Source organism: Rousettus aegyptiacus, unplaced genomic scaffold (assembly GCF_014176215.1).
Source record: "Rousettus aegyptiacus isolate mRouAeg1 unplaced genomic scaffold, mRouAeg1.p scaffold_m13_p_2, whole genome shotgun sequence".
Taxonomy (NCBI): domain Eukaryota; kingdom Metazoa; phylum Chordata; class Mammalia; order Chiroptera; family Pteropodidae; genus Rousettus; species Rousettus aegyptiacus.
The window spans coordinates 18,451,781-18,479,472 of record NW_023416295.1 but is presented as its reverse complement, the minus strand read 5'-3'; the positions used below and the strand labels follow the sequence as shown (position 1 = coordinate 18,479,472).

Below are 27,692 nucleotides of genomic sequence, written 5' to 3'. Positions count from 1 at the left end.
TTCAACTTTTGAGTTTCACAACAAATTAATTCTCTTCTATATCATCTGATGAAAATACATCCACGATATACTACTATCCGTCAATATGATCTCTGTAAGATCATCTCTTTTAGTTTTCTTTACTATTTATAAATTTTCTTAACCCACAAGCAAGATGGGTCAGTGGTCTTTCACTTTTCCAACTACAAATTTACTTGAATCACTTAGCACAAATTTAGTTCCCCTAAAATCAAAGGGCCGTCTTCACTTAAAAATAAAAATACAAAATCATCTGAAAACAAAAAATATAAATATCATTTCAGTATGCTTTATTTATCTTCATGTTTGAATGCCTGCTCCATCACTTGTTAACTAGGTAGACTAAGGCAAACCACTATGTCATTTTAAGTGTCTTGTTACTCATTCTAGTAAATGGGGTTGACAAGGGCATCCATACCATATGACGACTGTTTTTGAGAGTAAAATAAAAAAAATAAAAACATGGAAATCACCACAGTGACTGCTACATGATAAGGACTTAAAAGGTAGCTGTGGTCATTATTATTACACAGGAGCATTAATATAGTTGAATTTAATTATTAGGACAGATCATAGATCTGCTTTTGAGCCCTTGAAATGTGACTAGTCCAAAGGGAGATGCAACATAAATATAAAATATAAACTGGATTTCAAAGACTTTATGAAACAAAGAAGGTAAAAAATTTCATAAGTTTTTATATACTTACATGTTGAAATAATATTTTAGATATATAGTATTAAGTAAAATATATTAAAATTAATTTCAGTTGTTTAGTTTTTTTAATGTGGCTACTAGAAAAAAATTACGTATAGTGCTAGTATTTGTCACACATATGACACTTCTATTGCATAGCATTGCTATAAATAATGATAATCACAAACTCATGAGTTGGTTTAGTTTTATTTAGAAGTCCTATTATAAACCTTCTAGCTCAGGTAAAACGTTGTCACTCATAATGAACTTTTATTAATCTTATATACACATTTGAAATATTTTGAAACCTCTCCTTATAAGATATATAGAAAATATTCTCTTAGAATTATAGATATTAAAAGGTTGACCAATATTATAATTTGAAATTCTTTTGATAACATTCATCAAATGTCCTTATATACCCTGTGAAAAGGATAATTAAAGTTTACTTGGGTATCACATATTTATGGACCCAGTTGATTTGTATCTGTGTGGGGAATCAAAGGTCTATATGATCATAAATGGAAAAAATTAGTTGATTTTACTACAAAGCATGCAGATTACCAGAAGATCAGTAATAGACTGTGGTTAAAAATGGCCCCAAAGAAGAGGTTGTCTAAAAGCTGTCTGGGGATATAGGGTTGTTCTATGACTGTAGATCTTGTCTCTTGTGCGTCCTTGAACATCATCTGACTATGATGAAAACCCAGTCATGTGATAACTAGTTGTGGGGAAAAAAAAGTATTTTATAAATAAATTCACCAAAGCCTCATGATGCAGGCCTCAGTTTCTATCTCTGTAAATTGAGATGATCTCCAATAACGTTAGCTCAGAAATAAGATGATAATATATAGCATATTCAACTAAATAGTATAAACGGACACCTACTTTTTTACATTTATATATGCCACAAATTTTAAAAGGATAATTTTAAATATTGGTTTACTGTATAGATCACAAAAAGAAACAAAAAACTGCTCAAACATTCATTACAGAAGAGACACACATGACGAGACTCAATCCCCAATGCCAGCTGAGGAATTGTGAGGACTCACACAGGCCAAGCAGTGCTCTACGTTTGTGTAGGTCCTGACTCTCTGCTTCTGCTCTTTGTTTCTCTTTATTAGCTCATTCAAATTCAGAGGAACTGAAAATTAAGGTACATTTCCCTTAAAATTCCTCTGTAACAATTTATACCTAAATTTTTAGTTGCCTTTCTGGAAACTTTCCAACAAAATTTTCAAAATCTATTGTAAATATCACCTTTACTATGAGGCTATTCTTGGCCCCTAAACATTCTCCCAGAATGTTATTTATACCTTTGTTTTGAGCCTTGGCGACAGCTTTTCTTTATAGTTATTATTATATACATATCTTATTCCTTCTACTGTTTTGTGCCTTCCTTGATAAAACTTTTTATACTTCACACTTTAAACTCGTGTTCGAATACACTCATCTGTGTGTGTGTGTGTGTGTGTGTGTGTGTGTGTGTGTGTGTGTGTGTGTGAGAAACACCAAGTGGACCGTGTATATGATATCCAAGCAGAACTTATAAAAACTTAAGCTCGGATCTCTCTCTTGGTGTTCAACCCATATCTCTAGCTTCCTACCAACTATCTCCACTTGGACGCTATACTGGTATTTCACATTAAACATGTTCAGTGTGTTCCTCTTCTCTCTACACCTCAAATCTGTTTCTCTCCCTGTGATTTTGATATCAGCAAATGGCACCATCATGCATCTACTTTTCCAACTCAGAAACTAGGGTATCATCCCCAATTTAGCCCTCTTCCTCACTAACCTACCTACAATCAATCAACAGTCTAGCATATTCTACCTTTTAATTATTGTTGGGATCTAACCACATCTCCCCATTTCTGGAACACTCCCATAACACAAGTTACTGTTACCTTTTTCCAGGATTTACTGCAGCAGCTTCTACTTCCACACTATCATCCCTCCAAACTAACCTCTCATGGAATGAAGCCCAAGCAATTTTGCAAAGCTTATCATGTCAGAAGTTTCATTAGGCCTTATTTCCCTTGGTATGAATTCAAATCCCTTGAGTTAGAAAAACAAAACTCTAACACCTGATGCTACTCATCAGTCCAGTTTGATTTCTTGCTTCATCCCTGTTCTCATCCTATGCTCAAGCCATATAGAACATGCAATCCCCTAAAAGTACTGATTCATATTTATTTATCTTTCTGTTTTCTTCTTTCTCTGACTTGCCTTTGTCTTCTCCCCCATGTCTACCTGTCTTTCTCTCTCCGCCCTCCCCTCCAGGACTTTTAAGTGTCTTAACTCTGTTCAGAACATATCTTCCTCTCTCACTTTTCTGTCTTCATCAAATTTACTTTTATTTATCCTTTTGGACTGAGCTTAGAGGTCACTTCTACCAGGATACATTTCCTCACTCCAAGGGAAAATTAGGTTCTCCTTCCATTTGTTTCCATAGCACTTTACTTTTATATTTACAACAATAACTAATGTTTTATTCTTAATTATTCCTTTGCTTCCTCACTGTAAGATAATTTTCTTAAATACAGGGACCATGTCTTATTCAATACTATGTCCTAACCGCCCAGTCTGGCACATCGGAAGTACTGAATAAATGAATAAACTACAGTACTTAGCAACGTGGCTACATGCAGTAGGTATTATAATCTCTTAAATTTTAGATGATATTATTACTACTAAATACTGTATCAGGAACCAATCATGCAGGAAAAAGAATGTAGATAAGAAAGGGACAGAGCTTATGTTCTCAAATTTTCCAAGTGGATTCGAATTTAATTTTGTAAACCAAATCTGTACACTCTATCTTCTTAAATTCTCATGTTATAGGCTAATTCTGTAGACATTTGCTTAAACTTCTCCCAGTACACAAAGCAACTTTGCCAAGAATCCTAGAATAAATAATGTTCACTGGGCCAGATTTCTAGAATGAAAATATGAATATGTTGTTTTATACTGGTGTTTTTGTGTGTGTTCTTCTAGTGCTATTTACCAAGCAATTTCTTTAGGGTTCTTAAAAGAAATAAATAAAAACTTTCTATTTTAAAATAATAATCATTTACGACTATGACAGAATTAGTTTTAAATTTAAGTTTTAAAGTATATACATTCTTTCATAACTAGATCTTCTAAATACTCTGTTTAATATTACTCAGTAAAATGACCAAGGATATTTCGTGCTTAGACCCATATGTAGGCTTACTTATAGTAAAATATCAAAAGGCCTTGCTGTGTCACAAATTAGATGTTACTACATATAAATCAGGCCTGCTTTGTACATTGTGATAAATGGGACGGGATAAATCACTCACTCTTACTGTCATTCAGATGGCCAATGATGTAGCTGTCCTTGTTTCTCTAAATTAGTTTTATTATAGAGCTCTGCCCTAATAGCTGGACAAATGGGATAAATTCAGATCTCATAGACCAAAATAAATTTAGAAGCTAACGCTCTTTTCTCTTCCCAGACTACTGCATTTGCAGTTTATATGATCTCAAATAGTGAAAATAAGTCTTACTTTAAAAATAAGGAAGGTAGAAAAAGTCTTTGCTTCTGAGAAATGTGAGGGTTATTTATAATTCAGCCTCCAGAGAACTAAAGAACAGCAGATAAATAGAAAGCAAAGTCTACAGATTTAAAATGTAAAAGTGAATAAATTATATTGTTCTTTAATTCTGTGCTGGTATAGGTGACACTCAGTCTCCAACAGAAGGCTGATAGAGCACCATTACTGATACGTGACGGCTTTGATGCTCTGGGTTTCCATGGGACACTAGCATTGCCCAAAGCTACTCCTGTATAAACTTCTATGTGGTGACTAATAAGTGTAGTTGAGTTATACACCACACTGGAAAGGTATTTGGCAAGGCCTCCTGATATTAATGAGCCACTTGGTCACAGAAAGGCAAACACATACCCTTTATTATCTTGGTCATTTTTGAAGGCTTTTGTTTGTTTGTTTGTTTGTTCATTTGTTTGTTTTTATGTGGGCTGATTGCTTTCTGAGTCAGATAACATGACTAGGCCAAGCATATTAAAACGTACATCATGTTAAAAAAATCATTAAGACGATTTATGTTGATGGAATGGCATGTTAGTAAATCTTTTTTATGTAGCCCTAAAGTCACCACACTATATTGGCTGCAAGGACTACCTGGCTCACAGCTTCATGGACTTCTAGCCTCCTGTTGTCCCTCCCCCTCTCCAAGAGTTGGGAGTATTAAAGTTTCTGTAGGTTAGGAACTATGAACCAGGATAAGAAGAATTCAAAATGTCAGCACAAATGAACATTTTATTAAAGCTGAGAGATGTCATATCGAATATGGTGGCTGGTCTCTCAAGAGGATGATAATTTTTTTAAAAAACAAACATTTTTATAATTAAAGCAGATAATGATTTTCAGCATACTATAGTTTAAATAGATAATATTGTGTGTCTATTTTAGAGTTTCTATTAAACATACAAAAAAGTAAGAGAGATAATACCACAGAACCCATCTTTATTTCAAAAGAATTAGGCAACAACCCACTTCATATCTCAAAGGCTCAAGAAAGCTACTGGAATTCTTGGCTAATAAAATACTGCTGTCCCCTTCCCTATGCTCGAAGCAGAGTTTTTTGCTTGCATGTTATGTGATCAAGTGACTATGTTTTTCCCTAAAATCAGATTTGTCAAAACATTAAAGAAGAAAGCAGAAGACTATAGGCTTACACTTGTAGTTTGGGAAATATATCAGTGTTATGGTATAGATAAACTACCGTGTGTTAGGATGACTACAAAGTAATTTGGCTAAGAGTTTGGAAAAACATGGGTCATTTTTTCTCGCATTTTTTTTTCCCCCTTGAGTGTTATCAAATGATAGTAAAATATAGATGCATGTTACGATCTGATGCAAATAACTAAATAAATAAAACAATGAAGGGAGGTAGGGTAGGGAGACAACGAACAGACTGTTTAAAAGCCAAAATAGTGGTTACTTACATTGTAGAAGTCAGACGAGGAGTACATGATGGTGGATGTAACTACAGCGACCATCCTGAAGTCTGAGGAAACTCGTCAGGTCAGAGCCAGGAAATTCCAAATGGTTGCATGTGTCTCATTCCTGGGGAAAGACAACATGAAGTTGGATTTTATTGTACATATATCACTTCAGAATGGACAGAGTTGGGATGGAGGTGGGGGTGGTGAGGGGGGAAGTGAATCCCGGAAATGTCCTTATGCTATAGAATTAACAGTAAAGAGGTTAGTATTGGCTTTAGCACCTAAGAAGACAAGCATAATGTCCAGGCTGCTACCGAACCTGGAAGACATAATAAAATGACGACTGATCATCACAAATACTTGGATATCATAACCAGAGCTTCCGGCTCTGATAACTCCATATTATTCATGATGAGTCACCTCAAGGCTTTTAAATAGAAAGGAATCAGAAAACAAAGTGTAAATACTGGAAATTACATTCTGCGGTAAGGAGAGAAATGAGGTGTGGAGTATGGATAAAGTGGGAAATCCATCAATTATAAAGAAGTCCATCAATTAGAAAGGAAATTTGGTAAATAATTGAAAGTCCACATTTACTTAAATTGAGTTTTAAAAAGAGTCTTTAGAGGATCTAGTTAAGATACTTGATCTATTTTCAAAAATTTCTGCAGAAAAATTTCAATTCCAGATTATTTTCGCCCTGCTACTTCATGTTGTATTTGCTCAGCCTTCCTGACTGCGTCGGTGAGTTAGTTCATTTGGGATGATTCTGTTTCAAAATTAGAATAAGCAAAACAGGACTTGTAAGGTATGTCTGCTAAAACATTTTTTGTTACCTTCTACTTGGTAATATTTGCTGCCTTAGTCTGTTTGGGCTACTATAACAAAATACCACACGTTAAGTAGCTTATAAACAACAGAAACTTATTTCTCACAGTTCCGGAGGCTAAAAGTCAAAGATCAAGGTAACAGCGTAGCCATGTTCTGGTGAAGGCCCTCTTTCCAGATCATAGCTGATGTCTTCTAGCTGTGTCCTTACATGGTGAAAGGGACTAGAGAGCTCTCTAGGGTCTCTTTTATAAGAGCATTAATCCCATTTATGAGGGCTCCATTCTCACGACTTACTCACTTCCAAAAAGACACACGTCCCAAGACCATCAAATTGGCATTAAGATTTCAACATATAAATTTTTGCGGGGGATACAAGCATTCAGACAATAGATTTTCTATTCCTCTGTATTACTGGGGCTTATTAGTTAAATGCTAAATAAACTTCTTTAGAAAATAAAACTAGACTAAGTATATCTGGAATTAGAGCCTAGTTTACTCATTCAGAGAGTTGATGACCTAAATTCCAACCAATCTGAACCTGTTTCTTTCTCAATAAAATAAAGTATCAGATACCCTACACTTCCTATGAGAATTTTTAATGCTTTAGGTAAAGCCAGTTAACAATTGTGTTAATTCGTAAAGTACTTGTAAAAAGGGAAAGGACATAGTTAAGTCATATATATTCTGGTTGCATTAAAATTACTTACATTAAAAGAGATTGTATTTCAAATTAGTTCATTAGAATGGTGCCAGGGTAAAGAACAGACAGCAAATTGGTACAGCAGGTTATAGAGAGAACAGAGGGGAAAGTGTAAAAAGGTTGATGTGGACACGGATGAGGAAGGGGGTGAAAATGAGCTAGAAAGAAATGTAAATTACTTACATGACATAATGGAAAAAAAAAAAACAGGGAAAGGAAAAAAATATGGAAGAAGACTACTCACTCGGATAGTTCACTTTCAAGATATGCATTCACTTTTACTGCTCTGACATCCAAACAGCCTAGGTACCTCCATCCCGACTTTTGCATGGGAAATGTTAATTTGGAAACTCCTCCATCATTTACAAAAACTGTGTTGGCCTAGTCTTTTAGGCTATTAGGTCCACCAAATATATATATAATATGGTGGATCCAGGGCATTGACATACCACGTACTTTATTCCCAATCCCTCTTAAATTCTCCTACTTCTCTGTCAAGGTATTTCATGAAGCATTCCCAGTGGGGACAGCTGATTCTGATCCCAGGCTCCCTCCATCAGTTGAGGTAAAATGACAACACTTAGTGACTCTTGCCTCTTTAGTCACAGGCTTACCTAAGCCTACTGGAGCCCAGTATACACTCCCTTACCTTCCTTCCTTTTTACCTTTGGTTCTTCCTAGAGCACTTACCAATCTTGCTTCTTTGCTTGTGCTCCAGTTGGTCAGATGATGAGGTTTATATAGCTCTTTTGAGCCTTTCAAGAACTCACACCGACATGGGCAGTATCTGTTTTTACTATTTTGATGGATTTGTCCTGTGCCTGAACAAATTTCAGTTGGTCTGATCCAAGACATACTCTAGGATTCCCGAGCAGAAGTAAGGACAAGAAGAAAAAAACTGATATTTCTTTTTCTTAGACTGGACTTAATTTTATTTTTCAAGATCTCCCCCAACTTTTGACCATTTTAATATGGGATTATGGACATTTTATCTTTGTCAGTTCCTCCTGTATGCTTGTTAGGCTATTTTATGGAGGAATATCCCTCAAGTTCTGTGCCAAATTTGACAAAAGCAGTAAAATTTGATTTTACCAGTTGTTATACTCATTGGTACCTCTAATGATAAGTTTTAAAAAATCACACTAGGAACTGTTGGTAGAGCTGTTAACACAACATGAGGTTTTGTTGGAAGTTGGTCTGAGAACTCTAATATTCTAAATAACTGTGATTACCAGGCAGCTCACACTCCAAGAACAGCCTTTTTGCCTTGAGTATATTGATAAAAAGTCTTACAATATAACAAGACTTTAAATATTTTTCATTTCTATGACCCCACTGCAGTAGAAAAATCAAGAACACATGGCATGTATTTTTTTTAAAAAATTTTAATTTTGCTCAATACTATTAACATGGCAATTTGATAAATATTTCTTTCTGATCTTGAAGGGATCCTTCATAAACATAACATTAGAGAGGACTTCATTCTCATCCTCTTTCTCTTGCCTTTTTTCTTCCTTCACTTGTATTTTCCCCCCATCACTTAGGTTAGTATTTTGAATTAAGGATGGCCAAAAGTGTAAAATTTCATTTGAATTCATAGTATTTTTCATTCTGTGTGGCATGTGGATATGAAATAAATAGGAAATGGGATAAAGATCCATGAGATTCTGTGAATACGTATCACTGAAAACAAATTCTAATAGCTACCTCAAACGTGATGATGGACTTTAAATTGGCATAGGGGATAAGCAAATAGCTAAAGCTAAACAAAATGAGTCTAATCATATGTGCCCTTCTACATTCTGGTTATGAAGATATGTATAACTACAAAATTCTCATTTTAAAACTGCATTTGTAAAATCAAAGGAGATTATGACTCACATAGTGGGACTGTAACATGAAGCAGAACACACACATTTTTGTCAATGTGACTAAATAATCTCTGACTTAATCTTTTATTTAATCTTAGGTCTGACTCTTAAGAAATGCTTGTTTCTAATATGATTATTGATCATTACTTGGAATGCCTGTGTAATTCACTCTGTACTTTGGATCAAGTCACAGCTTTCTTCCCTCGGGTCCCATTTTTTCTCTTCTATAAATAAGAAATAGGCTCTGAAATCCATACCTCTTAGATTTAAGAATATGTATATAAAACTGAAGAGAAAAGAGATGTCATCCTTAACAAATGGGATGCATGGTTCTCTGCTCTGGTGGACTACATATTAATGATGGGGATTCCTGAGGTCACACGTATCCACATCCCTAGATCAGGAGTGCGACACATACACAATGGCAATTGTAACTTAAAAATAAGCCAGATGCTATTAAACAGCTTAATCTTCTGTGTTTGGAAGATGTGTATAGAATTTTCACCAGAAAGTTTTTATAGCAAACTTTTTATGTCAGAAGTTTATTTTATTGGTAAAATATTAAATAATATACAGAATTAAAAACTGCACTTACACTTCTGAGAAGAAATAAATCTTGGACAAATTATATGCTTGTTCCTGAGATTCCCTAAATTTATTCCAGTAGCTGTGCACTCAGACAGTACAAACCTTTATAATATAATCCTTTTCACAAAGTATTACAAAGTTTCTGCAGCTTTTTAGTTGTACACACAGACACACATTCACACATGCATATACAACACTCACACACATATACACAGTACCCACATACATGCACAGAGCATGTATGTGTGTACATTAAAAACAAAGAAAATACAAGTCCCATATTTTAGTCTGCAGTGATAAAACTGTTTATCGGAGGTTTCCAAATTGGTATAAAGCAGAGTGACTTGTCACACAGCTGCAAAGACTGTTTTCAATATTTCCATAGTAAACCTCATTTTCTGAGGTATGGTATTTGCGCCTTAAAAAAAATACATTACACTGAGCGAACCTGACATACAAGGTCTGGAATTTCAATTTTACATATATATTTATATATAATTCTTTTTTAAACAATAGTTTTTATTTTCCCAAATTATTAGTTTGAAAAAAAAATGAGGTTTACTGGTTTGACCTATTTTTTTTTTTTTTTTGCTTCTAAAACTCAAAATATCCTAGAAACTGTCAAGCAATTAGTTTTTAAAGTAGTCTAATTACCTTTGGTATTGTTAACGAAAAAAATCTAAAATGGCCAAGACACATACTGTACAAATGCAGTAACTGCCTTTAAGAGAAATGCCAAAGAAATGTTATCTTTTAACAAAATATGTATTTACATTACAGCAGTTTTACTACAGGGTCACAGGTATAAAAAAAGAAAACCAATATACTACATATAAATATGTATGATACGAAAAATACTTCTTACTTAAATTTGTATGAAAACAGAAGTGCTCCAAATATTTCTTAAAAATTTTCTTCAGTAAGTCATAGGTGTTTAAAATTGAGCTAAGTGCTTTGCTTTAAAATTCATTTTCAAAAGGAGAAAAATTGAAATTAAAAAAGTAAGTTCTTAATTTAAAACATTGGGCAAGGGTCTAAGAATAAAATTCAGTCTTTAAGAATTTCAACTTTAGGACACATTTCTCAGGCAAAAGATTACTAATTTCAATGGAAATTTAGCCTAAAAAAAAGTACCATGAGATGAGACCAATGGTTTCCACATTCTTTAATCTTTTGACTGTAGAGTGTTTTCTGTTGTGTCCTTTAACTAAAATACCATGGTTTTCAAGGGGTTTCTTTTTGTCATTAACTAAAGGAAGAACAGGTCAGAAAACAAAACAAAACAAAAAATAACCATAGTTAAGACTTCAAGGAAAGTATTGCACTTGTATAGAAAGAAAAGAAAAATATCTTTTTAGACTAAATAGCAGAAGCAATCATTCTAGGATTGCAAATAACACATGGTCTAAAAGTTTCAACTATTTAGAGCAAATATGGAGCCTGGAGAGCCCCCTCCAAACCTGGAATATGATCGTAATGTTAAAGCATTTTCTCCCACCTGGGGGACAATTAAGACTTTTTGCTTTAAATTTTTAACATCTTCCTACATACCTGCAAAAAATTGTTTAATCTTTCATAATATATACTTTAAGAGGAAAAACCAAATCAGAATTCACAAAATTCAACAAAAAAGGCAGGCAAACATACCATATTATGATCATCACATAATCTCTGCAATCTTATTTTAGGTACCCAATATTTGGAAGTGAAAGTAACATGAGGGTTATATACCCTATCATTTTTAATCCAACTACTTTTCTTTTTAATATAAAACTACACTTGAGTATAAAAATATGTCAGCAGATTATACAGCCAACAAAAATCACAAAAAAAATTAAGACTTAAGAGACCCATGAATTGGAAAGAAGGGTTGACCCTATCTTCAAAGTAGTAGGGGGAAGAGAGGCAGAGAAGTCCAAAGACAATGATGGCAGCGGCATGGACAGAGAGGAGAAAAGAGGTGGGGAAGAGTAGACAAAATTTAAGAAGAGAGAACAAAGAGAACTTTGTTACACAGAAGGGGAAGTGATTTATGTTCAAAATCTGAGAGTGCTTGACAGTCAAATTTTTTATCACAGTTTCAGAAATTAAACTACTTTTAAAAAACACAAAAGAATAAAACAAGAACAAAAACAAAACCCAGAGTCCTTCCCTTGTTACAGTGTATTCAATTCTTAAAATTCATTTCCAGTAAATTAAATTAAGTAGAATCCTGATAAGTGCATAGTTGGGGATTCAGTGACCTCCACCCATCTGAGAAGGTTTTCTGTGTGTGTCACTTGAGGTAATCTGAAGGGCCCAATTAACTGCAAACTGGCTAATCTGTACCTATTTGAAGTTATATGCTATACTTTATGTGGCTTAGCAGAGGGCCTCTCAATTTTATATTTTGTTCACAATAAAAAGAACATCTTAGAAAACTAGTCATTCACGTACCATTCCCTGTATGGGTAAAGATTAATTCATAACAAATTTATACAGAAAATATACAAATACAATGTTATGGGAGAAAAACCCCATAAACAGAATTAGGAACTTATTTCTAAGAGTGCATGTGAAAAATATCCACAAACTTACAGTACAGCAAGAGAAAACCAAAAAGCTAGAAATTGAATGTTACATTAAAACCTCATGGAAATTCCAAAATTTTAGGTTTCTGCAATAAATGTAAAAATATTGAAGGTGTCATGATTTGGCCTAGCAACACACTATGATAGAAAGAAACACTAGGATATCACAGCTTCTTGGTCATATGACATTTGCTTTGTATAACAAGTAGCTCTTTATTTTTTTAAAAAAAATCTGTCATATCCTAACACATCCATTGCAAGTAATACACAACCATGGTAGGAAACCATTTGAGATTATGCTTTGGAGAAGAGCAGTGTGATATGACTGGTTAGTTCTGTTTTGTTCAAGGAGAATTAATTACCTGCCTCTTTATATTATTCCTTAAAACTAACATATTAGAATACAGAGCTTCTAAGACTAGCATAACACTAGTCATTAGATAAAATTCCAAAACAATACTGTTTTATTGACCAAAAATTTCACTAGTAAAGGCTTCCATGATACTAGAATTTCTTCCTTAAAAGAAAACAAGCACATACCATAATGCAATTTACAGCTAAAATTTCCCTCTACCTTATATTTCACCTGCATAATCTTGAGATGGTATTCAGAAATACTATCTAAAGATATTAAAATCTGGTTTCAAAATTTCCTTTTAGTTTACACAAATGAGTTGAAAGTCTCAGTATTGGAAATTCCTCTAATAGTTTCACCCTAAGAACACAAAGATAAATTATATAGTACTCAATTTTAAGTGATTTTTAAAAAATACATAATAAAAGTGTTGTAGGACCACAACAGCTAATCAACACTCTCTCAATGCATTTTAAAAAGGCACCAATATAAAGAAATTTTCTAAGTATTTAATACATTAAATTAAGGATCTTAAGAGACCAGTTACTGTATATTTTCATTATTTTGCAGAAACTGGAGGTTTAAAAACAGTTCTAAGATAACTTTCATATATACAAACTTCAATTTCACCCTTATTCCTTTTTTCTTTGAATTTCTATTTTAGAATAGTCTTCATACAGATAGTACTTACTAAAATAATATATAAAATATAAGTAAAGATGATCACAAATGTAACATCTTTTTTTGTAAAATGAACAATTTAAAGTCAAAAAATAACATAGCCAATAACTCTCACAATCTAAGTTCTGTATTAAAACTAAGGGCATACAGTTTCTTGTATTTTTGGAGACTTTTCTGTTCTTTTTTTACCTTAAGGAATCATTTTTGAGATATAATAAATTAACATTTGGAAAGTAAAACATAATTTTCATCTAAATGCCTTCACTGATGTAAATTTTGTCAAACATTTACATAAAATATCATAAAGCCTTCATGGTGGTTTGTGAGATGTATAACTGAGACACAAAAGCTGTAAATAAAAGCAATATCAAGCTCACTAAAATGTTCTTGTCTTTCTCCATTTCTCAACAAATATCAGTTGATAATTTTTCTTTTCTATATCTTCCTATCCAAAGGTAATTCATGTTTCCTTCACTTTGGAGGTTATATCAAATCAGCTTAAAATCTCTTCTTTTTTGATTGTTTTGATTTGTTCTGGAAGTAGATAGTAAAGACTCAAGGTTTAATAGTTGCAAATAGTCCTAAAGACACACGAGTAACTTCTTAATATCTCTTAATACAATCTGGTAAAAAGTAAACCAACTAAACTGCTCAGGTATTAACAACAGTTAACTCTCTATATATCGCTCTTGCAATATATCTAATCATTCCAGTTGCTTCTTTTCATGAATTTTCTTTAAAAGAATGTGTGTGTGTGTGTGTGTGTGTGTGTGTGTGTGTGTGTGTAGACACCTCCTGCTTTGTAACCAAATCTAAATCCTAGTCTCTCAATCTTCCATTTCGTCCCTCCAGAAAATTCTCAACGGAATGTTTCAACAACTCAACATTTCTTCCCATCTGCTTATTGGTCACTTTCACTGATTAAAACGTCAGGTTAGAATGGCTTTTGAAGCGATTGACCACTATTAGAGAAAGGTCACACACTTCCTCCAACAGGAGCTAGAGATAAAATCTGGGCAAAATTAGGGCAAAGTAATGTGATGAATTTCTGGATTTTTGCCAAACTGGAAAATACAGAGGGTAACCCATTTCCGTGTACCTCAAATACTCTGTATTGTGAAATCTCACCTAAATAAACTTAGGTATGTAACTGTTACATAAAACTTGATTTATTTGGTGTCTGACCCTCATACTTATTTTTAGGTGCTACCAGCTTATTTATAAGCCATCCAGATTTTCCCAGAAAGTACTGTTCACGAAAATTCTTCCTAACCTACACATTCGAATTGACCTTGTCCTCATTTGTCTCTGCCATGCCCTGAGCCATCTTTACCTCTTTCTGTTCCTCATATCATGAGGCTCAGAAAGTACAAGTATATACTTGTACCAAATATACACTCACAAATACTAAGTCCCTTCAATAAAATAACTTCTCCAAAAGATTAAATCAGGAAAAGAGATTCTTAAGTATTTTCTTCATGGTACTATACAACTCTTTAGGTCTATCTAAATTCAGTTTCGTTCCAGGGCAGGTAGGTACATGATTGTTCACACACTTAAAAGGGGGGGGGGGGAGAAAGAAAATTCATAAAAATGCCAGAAGAAATTCATACACAGCCAAAGTTATGAACATACTGATAGCCATCCAAATGTTTCCTTAAATTGCAGTAAAACACAAAATCACTGACCTTAAATTATTTACCTGCCACCAAAAGGAAACAAATAAAATAAAATTCCACTTATCTATGAGTGGTTAGGGTAGGTGGGGTGAGGGAGTCTCAAAGACATGCTTTACCTTTCATAAGTTGTATGTTCATATCGTACTAATGTACCAAAACATGCAGAAAAAAGTGACAGTTTATATTCTACTTAAAACATGTCACATCTCTGTTTTGGTGCATTCTCGTAGACTTAAAGAAACAGTTCGGACATTTCTCCAAAAATAATTATGACAGGGGTTAGTAAAAGAAGAGTTGAATTATGACCATTGTTTGCTAACTCTGGCTGTTGGTGCTTAGAAGTTGCTTAAATAGAAAGTAAACTAAAAAATAGGTGAAGAGCAGTATTACAGCCAGATTTGCTTATGTGTCCATAGTTCTTTAGTCTTGAGATTTCTCACATCATTCTGTATTAAGAAACATAGTTTTGGCATCCTATTTAATTATTATTATTTTTAGAGTAGCTATCAGTTACATTTCAGTATTCATAAATGGTCATCAAATAATCCAGTCACAGTCAGGGCTGCTTTCCCTAAACATGAGCAGCGAGTCTGCCTCCAAGCCACTTCCCCCAAAATGACTTGAATCAATTGCTGTTCCTCCCCTTCAATGCTGTGGAACTGCACCTATATAAATGAAATTAAAATCTGCACATGAAATAAGGTAACATGAATGGATTACAAGAAGAGAAATTCTGTACTGAGAGATTGAAATTCATTTCTGACAAGGACTTAGAAATAGTTGAATGGTTTTAAGACAAAATAATGCGGAGGACTTAGTCACTTTTGCTTGGGGTTCTGTGCATTCTATATTCCAAAAAGGTTAAAAATAAGCTTTGTTCTTTGTTTTCTCTATAGTCCAACATATAGGTAACAAAGAAGTTTCCTTTCCTTGAACCGAAAGTGGTAAATGTAATCATTAAAGAAATACCATAAAAAATAGCCCTAGTTCCGTAACCTTAAGGAGTTCAAGTCACCACATCCAGATCAAATTAGCAATTGCTCCAAGGAGATTTTGAAAGAAATAGCCTATAGTAAAAATTTTAAGACCTTCCACTGGAAGAGTAAAAGATGAATGGACTATGGACAGAACACTGGGTGGTCACAGCTTGAAAACAAAACAAAACAAAACAAAAACAGTCAAGGAGAAATGCCAGAAAAGAGATTTCTGAGTGGGATTTTTTTTTTCCCCCTACTGTTAGCCTAATTATGCTTTTCTGCTGACTGGTTAACACTGATTAAATGCTGATAAAGTGACAATCATAAGCATACTTCTAGAAACAAACACGTATACTATGTGGCCATCACATTACAACATTAAAAGAAAACTTCCCAAATTAATGAAAGTAGAGGTCCCTTTTGGAAACTATTGACTGCTTCTAAGTCACTCTTAGACCATATGTTATTCTGAAAATTAGATGAAAATACTATTCATTGAAGGTGTTATAAGTAAGGCTGCCAGGGTGTCTATACAATGCCAGTCATCAAGATTATGGAAAAACAGTGCCTAAGTTTAGAAAAATAAGATCATAGGACCTCAGCTGTATTGTTAAGTGCCCTTAACTACCTGTAGTTTAAAAGTTTTGCTATGTGGTACAGTGTATAACATACTGTGTTATAAATTCTGTAGGGGAAGTAAACATAGAACCCACAACAACAACCCATCCAAGGAGTCATCACTGAAAATAACAATGTGTTTGTGTTCCATGATCTCTAGAGGGGAAAAAAAGGGGCTTAATTTTGAAACATTGTTCTTTGAAGCGTTGAGTTACTCATACCATTTTAAACTGCAAAAGTCCTACCCAGAAAACTCTAAATTTTCCTGCCTTCAATCATAATCCTGAACATCAGTGGCAAATTAGAATCTCTTAGGTGAATCTACATGAATCAAGATTTTTTTTTTTCAAAGCATGATATGCCTTATATCTATGCATGGTAGAAATGAACTGCTCTTAAAATTCCCACAAAATAAACAAGCCAAGTTATTAAGAAACGATATCCCCTGTCCCTTCTCTCTTCTATTTCTTCCTTACTGAATTAGGCAGAGCAAAGACACTGTGTCCACAAAATAAGAATTAATGACAGTAATAATATTAAAAAAAAAAAAAAAGTATGTCAACATCTTAGGGAAGGTGGGATTGTAAGTGCAGTATTTCTTCATGTGCAGTTTGTTACTTCATAGGGGTCCCTTTTGGAATGAAAAGGCCTAGTGGAATGTGTGCTCCCCTCGAACGATGTGTGATGAAAACTCGTAACGGTCCTGGCTTCTGTAGCCACAGATGTTGCATTCCAGTGGGTCCCGGTAGCCATGGCAACCCATGTGAATGGTGTACATGACATGGTCTAGGAAAAGGACTCGGCAGTGCTCACACTTGAAGGCCCTAATCTGTTCTCCTTCCCCGTTGAAGACTTTGTAGATGTCCTTCAGAGAGCCTTTAGGAGCCTTGGTGGTATCCAAAGCCTTGACATCCTCCTTCATGTAAGCTGGGCTTTGTTTCCTCTTGGGATTTAAGGCAGGGTTTCCTTGGTAGGACTGGTGGTCATCATGGCTGCTTTCTGAGTCAGTAGAATCCAGGCAGCTATTGCTGGGAGAGGCCTCTCTTTCCTGGGGTCGACTCTTTGGTCTGATGAGAGAGATAGGGCCATCCATGTTGTTTTCATGACTATCAGATGTTTCCCTGCTAATAGGTCTTTCTATCCTATTTGGATGATAGACCTGAGAATAAGCTGAGCTTATAACTGGGGCCACCTCAGCGATTGTGCTTGGCGGGTGTTGCATCAGAGGGTGAAGGGCCTCAGCTCCAAGGTAGGTGATTGCATTGTTGATGGCTTGGTCCATCATATGAGGCTGCATCAGCTCAACCTCCTTTTCATATGGTAAGTTCATATCAAAGTGAATGTCTGGGTAGCTGAATCGCATGAGCTTTTCCCCTGAAAACAGAGAGAAGAAAAGGAAAATGGAAAAAAGAAAAGGATACAACAAAATTAGTGGTTGGACTAAAAATATAAAAGTATAAAGCTAATGAAATTCATTTTTCACAAGATAGTATATCTCATTCTTTGGATCAAGTATTTGGGCTCTTTAATTCTGCTGAGGCTCACAAATACCCTAAACTTGCAAAGAGGTTTAGTAATAAAAATTTCACAAGCCATTTAGACTTGTTCTAATGCCATCATGAAAATGCATCCAGCGTGAAAGATATGATTGAGTATGTTATCTTATTTTCATTTGCTATTAAAATTTCCACTTGTCTAGAGTTCAGCAACAATATGAGAAAGAAAAAATATCAGATGAAAAAAATTCAAGGACTATGCTTGTTTTTGCATATTTAAACATCAGTGACCAAGCCACAAAGATCACAAAGCAAGAGTGATGTGGTTATAACATCTATCACTTCACTGTTGTATAGGGTTAATTTGGTTGATTTAGCTACCATACTAAAAGAAAAAAAAATCAATTACAGAGCCAACATAAGTCATTCTGGAGAGTTCAAAGAAGTCACTACTTCAATACTATTAAAAGTTGTATTGTCTGATAAAGTGAATAACACTTGTGGCTATTTAAAAATAGGAGTTACTTCCAAAAGTACTTATACACTTGGAAAACATGTTTTTTGTTTTGCTTATTGAAAGGGATAATTTTTCATTTTTACATCACCCCTTCCTTAAATGGTTCTAGTATGTATACCCATTGTCGGTTTTCTTGACTGAAGGATCTTTGTAATTTTGTCTTTAATATTTACTTCAACAAATTTAATTTTACTTCAATATAATATCTAAACATTAACTATAAAAAAGTTTAGTGCATAGAACAGAATAAGTAATTTTAAGTTTTCTCCTTTAAATATCACCATCTTTGGACAGAATATTTTATTTTTTTAGATTTCTGCCACTAAATGATGTGGTCTCCTACTAATTACCTAGTTACTCTGATGGGTAAATCTTATAGAAAAATGCTTCTTAAAAATATACATGGACTTCTTATAAACGTCTACTGTGTTGTTGTAGATGAATGCCTAGCTTGTAACATTGATAGGAAATATTGATCCACAGAACCGCATTCAAGTAGCTAGTATTATCTTAGCTTTGAAGAAGAGTCCCCAAAGTGAGATCAGGGTAATGATCAGAGTAATGAAAATGGAAAGAAAAAAATGAGAAATTATCTCGTGGTACCTAGTTTAAGATATTGCCATGTCAAAAGTTTAAAAATTAAGCTATACAAACCTAATCTATATTCTCAAAGAGTTTACAGTTTAGAGGGAGTAATAGTAATTTAGGGATTCTTTATAATACAGTGTGATATGTGCTATGGGGTCAAATAAGAGGAATATGTATCTCAAACTAGGGGAGTAAAAGAAGACTTCCTGAAAGAAGTGGCATCAGCAATATGAATATGATAGCAAATATCAGCCAAGTAAAGAAATGTAGGGCTGGTAACGGGGCATGACTCTTTCCAGGGATTACTTATACTTCGATATGGCAGAGTATGAAAGTAGATGAGAAAGATGGAGTCACATAATTTGGGGCTCATCCAACAGCTAAGAAAATTGAATTTTATTCTGAGAGCAATAAGTATTGAAAAGATTATACAGGGAAGTGACTTGATTAGATATTTATTTAACGAGATGGTTTAGAAAGCTGTTGCTATAAAGACCATAGTGGCTTGAACTAGTATAGTGGTAGTGGAAGTGGAAAAAATTGGATGAAATGGAAAGAAACTTATAAAATATAGTTGCTAGGGCTTGGTGATTATCTAGACATAGACAATAAGAAAGAGAAAGAACATGAGCATGAAACCCGGGTTTTTGGCCTGGGAAACTTAGTGGATGGCAATGAGATAGAAAAGATGATGAATTCAGTAGAAGAAAACTATAAGTAACAGTCATGTCCAGTGAGTACTGAGGTATAGTCCCAAACTCAGGAAAGATATCTGGGCTTGAAAGGTAGAGATGAAGGTCACCAGTTGATAGAAAGTAACTTCTGAGAAGCTATGGGAATAGATATTACCCACAAATAGGTAAAGTGTGAAGAAGAGAAGGTCAACAATAGAAACTGAAAGAACACCAAGGTTTTCTATGCCTGCCCACAGAACGGGGCAAGTGGGATTCCTATACTGTTTAGAGAGCCCTGGGCCTTGCTCCTCATGGAATAAGGAATGTGTAGGGCCAAGGGAATGTGCCTATCTGGAGCTCATTCCCTAGATCACCCCAGGACCCCAGAATTTCTTGCCGAAATGGCTCGAGCTTGCACCCAGCCAGGGTTGGCACAGTCCTCTTCATGGAGTTCACCTTCCTGAATACCAGCTGTGCTGCTGGTATGCACACGTTTAGGCTTGAGGAATGGCCAACACACTACTCTTCACGTGCTATGTGTGGGTACAATGTGAAAAGAACTGAGGCATCTACACATGTGTGACTGTGGCTCCTTTTGGTATTGGACATAACCAAGAGTATGTCTAAGAGACGGGCCTGGCTCCAGGCCAGGGTGTGGTCTGCTCATGATGCCAGGGTCTGATGTGGAACTCCAAGAAATCTGATAGTTCGAATTCGTTTGAACTCAGTCTTCTAAGTTAGAAAGGTAGCACATAATAGTTTTCCAGCTTGATTTATATTAAAATAGTTAGGCATATGATTGGAGGCCTCATTAATACTTTGCCTCCATTTGCATAGCTTTTAAGGGTAAATCCATAAAGGAGACTGAGAAGGAGCAGAGAAGCTGGAAGAAATGCAAGACAGAATAATGTCAGAAACTAAGGAAAGAGAATATTTCAAAAAGAATTAATGATGGTAAATGCTCTCTATGAGTTGGGTAAGATAGTCTAAAAAAGGTCCACTGGATTTGACACCATGGAAGCTAGTGGTGAACTCAATGAGAATAATTTCAGGGGAGCATAGGGAAGAAAGCCAGGTTACACAAACTGGGAAATGATTAGAAAAGAAATTATGGTAAACAAGCATAGAGAACTCTTACAACTCCCGTCTTTGAAGAGGAGAAAGTAGGTAGTAGCTGGAAGGAGACTGGGTCTGAGGGAAGGTTGGTTTGTTTGTTTATTTTAGATCATGAGACTTTATTACATTAAATGCTTAAATAAAAATGCCAATAGAGAGGTAAGGTTGAAATATAAATGAAGAAGAGGAAAATTAGTGTAAGATATTTGAGGGGCTGGGATAGGAGAATTCCAGAGCATAAGAAGAGGAATTAACCTTAATCAGAAAGAGGGATACTCTTTCACTGAAACAAGAAGAAAAGAAGAAAGCATTCATGTGGATGTATATAATCCTGTAGAATTAGTTATATTATACTGAAATCATTTCGACTGATTTTATTCCCTGTAAATCAAGGTATAACATAATCAAGGAGTAAGATGCCACGTTTGCGGAGAGCAGAGATAGGCTGGATGGATTAGAGGAGGACTGCTGCATAGTATGGATGGGACGACTGACACTTGACATCAGTTATTCATCTAGAGTGACACCAGTTTGTAAGGCTGTGGGATTTTCTCCAAAAGCACTAGTGGCTGAGTAGATATGGAAAAGAGGCTCAGTCGGCTTCATGAGAGGGTGGGGCTTCACCAGGAGAAAGTGAGAGAAGGACAAGGCAGCAGAGCCAAGAATATTGGCAAGAGGGTAAAAAAGTGATGAACCATGAATCTAAGCCGGATCAGAAGAGAGCGGAGAAGACAAATATATACGCAGAAAGCTCAGGGATCAGTGGCCTGGATGGCTTGACAAGGTCAAAGCACAGTATTCAACAGGGACACAGAAAAAAGGAATATATGTTAAGTGATGAAATTTTCATTTCAAACAGCAAGAGTTAACTGTGTGATTGTTAGATGTTACTACTAGGACAAAATGCAAATAATAAAAAAAAAACATCAAATTCCTAATAAAGATTTAATGTCATTATTTTAAAATCAAAATATAAATTTAAAAAATCCCTCTTTACTAAGAAATGCAATCAAATCAAATTGAGAGAACATCCCTAGGTCATAAAAAAAAAAAAAAACATGAAAACTGATATTTTTAAAAATAAATTCTGAGGAAAGAATAGTAATGAATTTCATATTTTCCCAACTACACTAGTGTCTAGTTGAGATAGACACATTTATTGGGCATCCATCAAATGAAACAATTTTAAAAACAGATGAACTGGCATTTTAAAAAGTTACTTATAAAAAGAAAGAGACAGAAAGAAAAGTTACCTAGGGCCTATGTCAGGCCTTTTAGTATATTCTTCTCAGGAGCTTTGAACTGACCTAGTACAATCTGGGATCCTTCTTTCAATGAGCTCTGTCAATCTCTCCAGCTTCTCTTAAAGTGACATTTTTGTGACTTATTAGTTCTTCAATTTTAGATTGAAAAGAAACCTTCTCTAAGTGTTTATTGGAATTTAAATAGAATTAAATTACCCTTTCCTCCCTGACATGACAGAAGAAAATATTTTCTCCCCATCCCCACTCAACCCACATTAGATGTTTCACAATGCTCTTGACACAGGGATTGTAAGACTACGTGAATATTTTTTCTTCTAATTGCTATAAGAATACATATATTGCATATAAAATTAATGGCAATTCTTTATATTGAATCTCTATTGCTATTCATACAGTCTTTTTAAAAATTAGATGTTTTTTGTATCCTCAGAGATATACTTTATGACTTACAGTATGAAGAATGATGCCAACTCTGAGTGTATCAAAGAATATCTAAGGGCTTGGAAATGAAAAAAGAAAACTCTAATATATCATATTTAATCTTTTCAGTTCAAAATCATAGGCTGAATGAAAACAAAGATCGAAATATGAAATACAGATCCAAATATGAAACATACTGATAGGTTGCTGCATTAATTTTCTAATGCCAAATGTTAAAAAAAATGCTCTTCATCCTAGATCAAATACTGAAAATATGAATATCATATAAAGAAAACAATTTAAAAACCTAGTGTTGCAAATTTAAAAACATCACAAAACTGGCTAACAGGCTACACTATTTCTCTTAAGCATTATTTTTTAAGTAAATAAATGTTTTATTTTTACATGCTATTTCACATTATATACCATTGTGAAATACCAATTTACTACTTAGTTTTCCCTTTATCTCTCCTTCTCAGGCCTATATACCTAGGGTGTGTGCGTGTGTGTGTGTGTGGAGTGGCATAAAGTAGGAAAGAAAAGATATTGGCATTTATTCCATGAGCTGATTTACACCATATATATTCCTAATACATGGGAACATGTCTTTGCCCATTAAAATCACCTTTCAAAGAAATAAAAGCATCTGGAATGCTTACCCACAAACTTTTGTGGAGTGGAGCTTTTACGTTTTCCCATATTCCCCGTGAACTTCTCTATGACAGCAGGTCTCTCAAAAGGCACCAGAGAAATATTGTTGTCCATAATAGGCTCTTGTTCCTTACAATCTTCTATAGGAGGTACTATATAAAACCATACAAAAAATGCAATCTGATAATTTCTTCAACATTTTAAAGATACAAAGCTGGATTTTCCACCTCAATATGTGTTAAACAGACATAAGCTAGTATGCTTGAATAAAAGCAAGCAGAAATGTAATCTCTAGCGTTAAAGTACACGGTAATTTTACTCACACACACAGAGGATTTGTTTTTATCTGAGTCTCTCTCAGATCAATGACAAAAACTGTTGCCACTATTGGTGGCAAACATGTTCATCCTTTTTCTCATCTTATTCCTCTGAAATTGTTTTTAACATTGATTAAAATCAATACTACTTTAAGATTATTCTATTCTCAAGGCTTTTGGAGTTTATTTTTGTAAAACAATTTAAGTCAACTTGTTTTGGAGTAAAACTTTCACAGACACAGAATAACAGCACAATATTTAACCAGCTTTTATTCACCCATGTATTTTCTTGTAGCAGATTTTTTATTTGATGAGCTCAGTGAGCTGGTAGCCCTATTGACAGTCGGTAAATACCTGCACAAAGCAGCCTTCATGAAGGAGATCCAGTTCTGAGCATGTCTATGCATAGTAAACTGTGGTAGCTTTATGATTGTAATTTATTTATTAAAAGAGGCCTATAGAAGGATAAAATAATATATTTCCAAATTGGCACATCTGCTCACTAAACTGCTCTAATTCATTTGACCTGATCTCTCCAATGGCTCCTTCCTCATCCCATTTGTCTAAGTTGCTATGGGCTAATGTACTAGCTCACAGATACTGATGTTAGATATTGACATTCATAGTTTGGACAAAGGACTTATAAAAGTTGTTTTTGAATAAAAATACTATCAAAGAATGTTTAACAGTGTAATATCTGAAACAGACTAAGATCAAGTGATTACAACCAATGTTCACAGGAAAGACAACTTATTACTTTTTTATTTTTGCTGCTTTCTCCAGTTGTACTTGTGCCAGTACTGTTTAGAAATCTAAAGGTTTCATATCTTAGGGTACCTTTACTGGTGCAGCATGCAGTGTAAAATGATTTATTCTGCTCCTTTCAATTCATAAAGGATAGTTCCACTGTGTGAAACACAAGGCATTCTCATTTATAAGGGCGGACACGCAGTTAAAGTGAGAAAGTAAGAGATGGAAGTTAAGAAAATTTAGTATACAATTCAAGTGACCTATTTAATAAGCAACACAGGCTGCTTATTTTCAAAAAAAAAAAAAAGAAATATAGTATTAGAAATATGTGTTCCTAAATTAGACATGTTTAAAGAGATCGACATTCAATCTAAGCTTTGGGTTAACCTAATATCGTGTAGTAGATGAAACAGAAAAATCTAATCTTCAATCTGTTTTATAGAGGTTCTCTGGTTATGAATGACAAGGGATCTGCAATTATTAGACATAAATTTGTAAAACAATAAAAAACTCAAGATGAGATTCAGAAACAGGGAAACAGCTCATTTTCTATGCTGATATAATTAATGATTATCAAGTGGAAAAAGTATGTCCCTACACATTACGTAAAACATTTTATTGTCTCTTAGAAACAACTAAAATTACAAAAGAAAAAAATCTTAAACAGGAAAGAAAAGAAATGACCATAGAATTCAAATAAGGAAGGACAGGCAGATGAAATGTCAGCGGCGATGTGATGGGGAACCATGTAATTAGCTACAGATTATTGTCGAAATCTTAACTTTTGTTTTCAGTGGTGGATTCATAAGCACTTACTACATTATTAAAAAAAATATAGACCAAATAACTAAAGACCAAAGATGAAAATAAATCATAGACCAGGATCCAAAATGAAGGGAGGACAGAAAGAAAAGTTTGTTGTTCTAAATTTTGCTAAAAAACAGCAAAACTCGTTAACAGGGTTTGCCCCAAAATTGAATATACTAATTAGTTTTGAAATGAGTAGTCTAAAACTTGGCAGTTTTGCTCTAAGTCTCACCTTGAATTTTCATATTTGCACACATTTAACACTCAAAACGAAACCTGGGTGTGGGAACTGTCCCACACCACATCCACCTCAATTCAGATGATTTGTCCCAAGTTCAATGAAGCTCATGTGAACTGAAAACAATGACTTTGGCAGAGCTCTGGTCTAAATTCCACTTTACGAGTCTTTTACATATCAAATATCGACCATATTAACAATAATAACAATAATAACAGCTGACGTATATTATGTGTTAAGTACTGTTTTACGGCTTTGCATTTAATAATTCATTTAATGCTTAATTGTACCAACCCTGAGGTAGCTACAATTACCATCTCCATTTTACAGATGGAGAAACAAAGGCTCAGATATGTTAAGTAATTTCTTCAAAGTTTGCATCCAGTTAGCAAGGAGTATATGAGTTGATGGTCTGGCTCCAAAGGTTGAACTCCTGGCCACTATAATATAGTGTTCTTTGTAGACATAATTTGAATGTCGACTTTTTATAAACAAGTTTGACATATTTTTAGTCTGCCACTGGGAAAATATCTGATACATTTTCTCAATTACATAACTAATCTGAATTTTTGCTTTCATAGATCTGGGTGTAACTCATCAAAATGTTTCTGGATATACATTGCCTGAAACGCAAAACAAGTTCTCTACATAACTCAATAATACATTAATCACATAGTGAGACATTCCTCTAGGCTAAGAAAATACCAATATGCTAACTTTTTAGAGCAAACATCATAACTGGATATCTTCCTAGACTTTTTTTTTGAAATTATAACCAGGATAAAAACAGTTCTATACTTGCATTATTTCATTATCTCATCACATTGATAAATCATAAAGACAGAATCTTAAAAGTGTTCCCAACTTATAGCTATTGTACTGAACAATCCACTCAAACACCAGATTCCAAGGAGGCACAGTCTGAGGGGCCTAGATAAGTCATATGTCCATCCCCTCACCAGAAGAGGGCAGGGCACAAAGACTGCCAGTCCCACCACAGCTTCATGCAATGGGAGACGGTTCCCTAAAGGGAAATGAAAATCTTGTTATCAAAAGGAGAAAGATATTTAGGGCAAGCAAAAACGACAGATGTCTTCTGTATCGTCACAAACTTTCTCCATGTTGCTGAATCTAAAAGAAACTTTTCAATTGTCTTAGTTTGAGAATATTGGACAATGCTGATACTTGCTTTGGCTTCTGTGAAATCACTCTTTCCATTTTCAAGCTTTCTGCTCTTACTCATCTTCATGGCTTTTTTCTTCTTGGTGTATTCTTGGCCTTCTAGATGTCTCACTTTATACTTACCTATATAACCTTATATAACCTATTACTTCAGGTTACTACCTAATAATGATGGCTCCCACATCTTTATTTCCCACCCATATTTCTCTTGAGAGCTTAAGCTATATATATAGCTCTTCTTAGTTTAATTTAGCTATCTCTCACAGGTACCTATAAGATAATATATTCAAAAACTGAAATCTCCATTTCCCTCTCTAAACTTTCTCCGATTTTCCTAATCTCCATCAGTGAATATCACTATTCTCTACCTGGTCATCCTTGCTAGGTAATTTCTACAAATGCCCTACTTCTTCCTTTCACCTACTCTCCTGTCTCTCCTCCCAACCACCTTTCCTTATATACATACATGAAGGTCTCAGTGGTCTTAGATTGTACATCTGTAGTCGCTCCAAATTACTGAACTTTTCTGCATATTGCAGGCTACTAAGCCAATTCAACCAATCAGCAGATTGTTGTGATGCTCTACTTGCCTCTTTCTTGACCCTTCAGATCTATCTCCCATGTTTCTAACAATAAAATGTTAATGTAATAATGCTTTTTAGAATAATTACCAATTCTTCATTTAGCACAACAGGCCCTTGATGCCTTGTTCACAGCCTGTATCTCTAACCTTATAACCTTCCGATTTTTCTTGCTCTTACAAGCTGGGCTCTAATTATACACAGCTGCTTGTAGGTCCTTAACCCACCATGCTCTTTTAGACTTCTGTTTCTTCATGCATGCTGTTCTCTCTACATGAAACACTCTTTTCCATTTATTTAATGGGCTATCTTGCCTTTCAAAACTCCATTCAAATACCTTTCCCTAGAAATTCTTCTTGGACATCCAGTGTGATTTAGATATCTATCCTCTGTGCCCCTATAATGCTTATCACACTGTATTCTAACTGTTGGTTTACTGGTAAGTTTCTTCCAAAAACTGATAAATGACCTTAGGGTAGAGACTGCATTTTATTTGACTTTATATCTTT

General features: G+C 34.5%; 1 protein-coding gene across 21 annotated transcripts in view; it reads right to left on the bottom strand.

Annotated features, from left to right (window-relative positions):
• Positions 1 to 8,623: 8,623 nt before the first annotated feature.
• Positions 8,624 to 27,692, bottom strand: part of IKZF2 (IKAROS family zinc finger 2) — a 147,114-nt gene continuing 128,045 nt past the window's right edge. For 19 of the 21 annotated variants that reach the window (XM_036237523.1, XM_036237526.1, XM_036237522.1 and 16 more), the window contains 2 exons: positions 23,317 to 23,460; positions 8,624 to 17,955 (listed from right to left, as the gene is read on the bottom strand). In XM_036237523.1, coding sequence (XP_036093416.1) covers positions 17,231 to 17,955; positions 23,317 to 23,460 — 869 coding nt within the window. In that variant the 3' untranslated portion in view covers positions 8,624 to 17,230. The remainder of the gene's footprint in view (positions 17,956 to 23,316; positions 23,461 to 27,692) is intronic. The other 2 variants (XM_036237532.1, XM_036237535.1) reach the window with 1 other exon arrangement.